This window comes from Triticum aestivum, chromosome 1A, assembly GCF_018294505.1.
Source record: "Triticum aestivum cultivar Chinese Spring chromosome 1A, IWGSC CS RefSeq v2.1, whole genome shotgun sequence".
NCBI classification, from domain to species: domain Eukaryota; kingdom Viridiplantae; phylum Streptophyta; class Magnoliopsida; order Poales; family Poaceae; genus Triticum; species Triticum aestivum.
In genome coordinates, this window is record NC_057794.1 from 388,050,337 (window position 1) to 388,054,473 (window position 4,137).

General features: G+C 44.5%; 1 protein-coding gene across 1 annotated transcript in view; it reads right to left on the minus strand.

The window, feature by feature from the left end:
• LOC123052337 (palmitoyl-protein thioesterase 1) overlaps window positions 1-3,895 on the minus strand; it is a 10,028-nt gene extending 6,133 nt beyond the window's left edge. The window contains exons 1-7 of the mRNA XM_044475480.1: window positions 3,637-3,895; window positions 3,451-3,535; window positions 2,802-2,853; window positions 2,700-2,720; window positions 2,578-2,631; window positions 2,190-2,240; window positions 1,734-1,796 (exon numbers count right to left, since the gene is read on the minus strand). Of these exons, the coding sequence (XP_044331415.1) occupies window positions 1,734-1,796; window positions 2,190-2,240; window positions 2,578-2,631; window positions 2,700-2,720; window positions 2,802-2,853; window positions 3,451-3,535; window positions 3,637-3,742 (432 nt within the window). The 5' untranslated portion in view covers window positions 3,743-3,895. The remainder of the gene's footprint in view (window positions 1-1,733; window positions 1,797-2,189; window positions 2,241-2,577; window positions 2,632-2,699; window positions 2,721-2,801; window positions 2,854-3,450; window positions 3,536-3,636) is intronic.
• Between the last annotated feature and the right edge of the window lie 242 nt (window positions 3,896-4,137).

Sequence of the window (4,137 nt, forward strand, 5' to 3'; positions counted from 1 at the left end):
AACGAGATATGTGCAGCTCCTATCGGGATTTGTCGGCACATTCGGGCGGTGTTGCTGGATTTGTTTTAACTTGTCGAAATGTCTTGTAACCGGGATTCCGAGTTTGATCGGGTCTTCCCGCTAGAAGGAATATCCTTCGTTGACCATGAGAGCTTGTCATGGGCTAAGTTGGGACTCCCCTGCAGGGATTTGAACTTTCGAAAGCCGTGCCCGCGGTTATGGGCAGATGGGAATTTGTTACTGTCCGGTTGTAGAAAACCTAAAGTTGACCTTAACTAAAACACATCAACCGCGTGGTAACCGTGATGGTCTCTTTTCGGCGGAGTCCGGAAAGTGAACACGATGTTGGAGTTATGCTTGACGTAGGTTGTTCTAGGATCACTTCTTGATCATAGTTTCTCGATCGTGCTTTGTCTTCTCTTCTCGCTCTCATTTGCGCATGTTAGCCACCATATATACTAGTCGCTTGCTGCAGCTCCACCTCATACCTTTACCTTACCCATAAGCTTAAATAGTCTTGATCGCGAGGGTGCGAGATTGCTGAGTCCCCGTGGCTCACAGATACTTCCAAAACCAGCTTGCAGGTGCCGATGAGTCCGTGCAGATGACGCAACCAAGCTCAGGAGGAGCTCGATGAAGATCTTGTCCTTTGTGTTGTTTCGTTCTAGTTGATCAGTAGTGGAGCCCAGTTGAGGTCGATCGGGGACCTTGTCGCATTTGGGGTTCTTCTTTTATTTTGGTTCCATAGTCGGACCTTGATTGTATCTGGTTGATGTAATGCTTTATTCATGTAATTGTGTGAAGTGGCGATTGTAAGCCAACTATGTATCTTTTTCCCCTATTGTATTACATGGGTTGTGTGAAGATTACCTCACTTGCGACATTGCTTTCAATGCGGTTATGCCTCTAAGTCGTGCTTCGACACGTGGGAGATATAGCCGCATCGAGGGCGTTACACTTAACCTACAATGGTTTGGTTGCTTTTGCTTCTACAGCATTGGAATATAAATTTTGGCCAATTTGATACCATGATAAAATGATCTTGTTGTGGGGTAACATTGCCTCATCTTTTCATAATTTGTAACTCACATGAACCAATAGGGTAGATGACATTAAACATCTAGTGCACTCAGATACAAGTGCAGATGGTTACATGCATTAAGTGAAAGAGGAAGTGTTTGCTTGTACTCTACATGCAAGTAGCTCCATTGAGATCTATACCAGCAAATTGACAATTTAGACAACTGTAGCGAAATGTTAAGACTTGATAGTCATGGAGAAGGAAGACTAGATCATAAAAAGTGAGCACGCACATGATTAAGAAAAAAAAATGAGGTAGACCAACAAAATTTCATGGCATTCAAGTAACATAGGTTCTGGTTTGCAAATACTGTTCATTACGTTCTTTTTTCAAATAACTTTTCCCATTGAATGTGTATACTGAATGAAGATTTCTTTCCTGGGAGGGGGGACTATGCGGAAAACTTGGCACTAGCTTTTATCGCACTTTAGCATATTCTATTACATGGAGCTAAATCAACATCTATCTTGGATGAAAGAGAATAATCCATCCAAATGGATGAGGTGTCTACCAGTAGTCAGTAGCTATCTAGAAAGTCGTAAGTGCTTGTTTATTACTAGTATTAATCCATCGGTAAGCTTACACCACAAAGCAAGCTTACTCTTTAAATAGACTGATAAAAGATAACTAGGAAAGGACAGAGTAAGCTTACACCACAAAGTGGCACTGAAGCAGTACCAGCGTGAGGACCCCCAATTGAGATGAAATTCTTTACCTGTTACAATAAATAAAGATATATAGTTCCCCCAGAAGAAGTGAAGACAATATCATATAAACTATAAGGGATACAGTACAGGAAAAGCCCTAATCATCACTCAGAGTAACAAAAATAATGTTTTGAAAGAAGTCTCACAGCACTACTGATACGCATACTCATGAAGTGAAGCACCTAATCAAAACATTAAGCATCACCATTTGTTATACAATAGATGGATATACTTAACAAAATTACAAATGTTCTTCAGTATTCCTATCATCATGATCTTCTATCACCATCATAACATGTGTGGGCGCTGGCCAAAATGTTAACTTTGTTATTTAGTGGACCAAATTAGGTGAGCTTTACACTGTTACTATTGCATAAAGGCAAGCAAATAAATTCGCTCACCGGTGGCCCACCGTCGCAGTACTCAATTACTGCCCGCCCAATTAAGTTCCCCTGAAAGGTAAGAGATGGCTTAGCACAGGAGGGGAACTCTTTAACTCAGAGTAACTGATTTTTGTGAAAGTACATGGCAACTATCGGTAAAATCTCTCTAAATCAAGAGCCAGTAAGAATTTATCACAGAACATCCCAAATTCACGGGTAGTCAATTGGCACTAATTTGGACATCACCAGACTTCATAATTACTTAGCTTCAGAAAGGCATTTGGATTATAAAAATCAGAAACGACAAGCACAGTAATACTAAAAAGTATAGCACAAAAAATATATGCACATTATGACACTGTATTCTTGCCCTGAACCCAATTATAGCACATCAGCATGAACACACCTGAGAAAGGCCAATTATGCTGTAACCTTCACGAAGTTCTTCCATTTCCTTTACCTGGAAAACCAATTCCATGACGGCTCTGGATACTATACAGAAAAGCAGTACCGAAGATTCTGTATCACCTTCTTGCAAACCACATTTGCCTGTAGATGACCTTGTGATCTTAGAAACTTTTACAAGGAACGGTTTATTTAGTTAAAGAAAATAAAGAGTAAAAACCCAACCTGATCTTGAAGTGGCATTAACCAAGAATCCCATGATCCTCTCCCAATTTCCCTGTACAGGAAGAACATGTTTAAATTCCAACAATAAACTCGACAACAACTGCCGTGAGCTAAATTATTAATATTCAAATAAATTAATGGCACTGAGAGCTAGTGGCGATATCTCGTGGCAGAAGCTGGGTACATAGATTGCTCAGGCTCTTAATTTCTGAAGCTACACTCAGATATTCAGACAAGAGACGCCTAATTAGATTAACATTACTAATCTGGGAATCCATATTTATTGACATTCACATGGAAACATAAATAATATTTTACGCTGTATAATATAACACAGATCATAAGATTTAACTCACATAAGTTTTACACCACATATTATCGGAGGTGGGATGTCGCAACATCCACACACAAACAGTACATATTCGTTGCTTAACACGCAGACAACACACCAAACAAAAAATTCGACAGAGTACAAATCAGCAAGCCCAGCACAAAGGTTCACAGACCGACATTTGCTTATAGCTATAATCAGCATAACTGCATGACGGTAGAGAATACTTCTACGCGCTGTAATCAACATAACCGCGCACACGGACAACAAAAACAATCCGCGAGAAAAAGAGGAAGCGAGAAGGGGAGACGCCATTACATGCAGTATCCCTTGGATCCCGACCACTCCGCGAGCTCATCGGTGAAGGAGGCGATCCCGTCGTTCCCGCACTGGTCCCCGATCCCTGCGCCCGAGCACAGCCAGCCAGCCAAAGCCTCAAGACGAAACCCTAACGCCAAACAGACCCCGAATCGATACGAGGATGGGGGAGCCCGGAACCCTAACCGTGCAGGACGATGAAGGGCACCGCGGAGGCCACCGGCGCGAGCGCCGCGGAGGCGGCGACGACGAGGACCAGCAGGAGGGACGCGGCGGGGGACGGCGCGGCCATCGGCTTCCGGTCGGGGATCGAGGGTTAGGGCTTCGCACTCTCTCGCAGCGCTCCCGCACGGACTCACCCTCGTCGGCCCGCGGGGAGTGTGCGGCCGCGGCGGAGAAATGGTGAACTGGGCGGGGGGAGAAGTGGGAGGACTAGGAAGGGAAGAAAATTTCGTGGACACCGGCTGCAAAGTCCATCCTGTGCGTACCCCTGCCCAGATTCGTCCACGTGTCCTCTCCTTACATCCGACCGCCGCTGTTCGTTCCGATCCGTTCGCTCCTTCCGTCGGCTCGGGAGCGCTCGCTCGGCTCCAAATACGTGCGATCGGCCCGGCTCCCTGGGCTCCGCTCGGCTGCAAAAACTGCAGGCAATCAGCTCACGTCGTTATGGCTCGTCAATCAGATGCG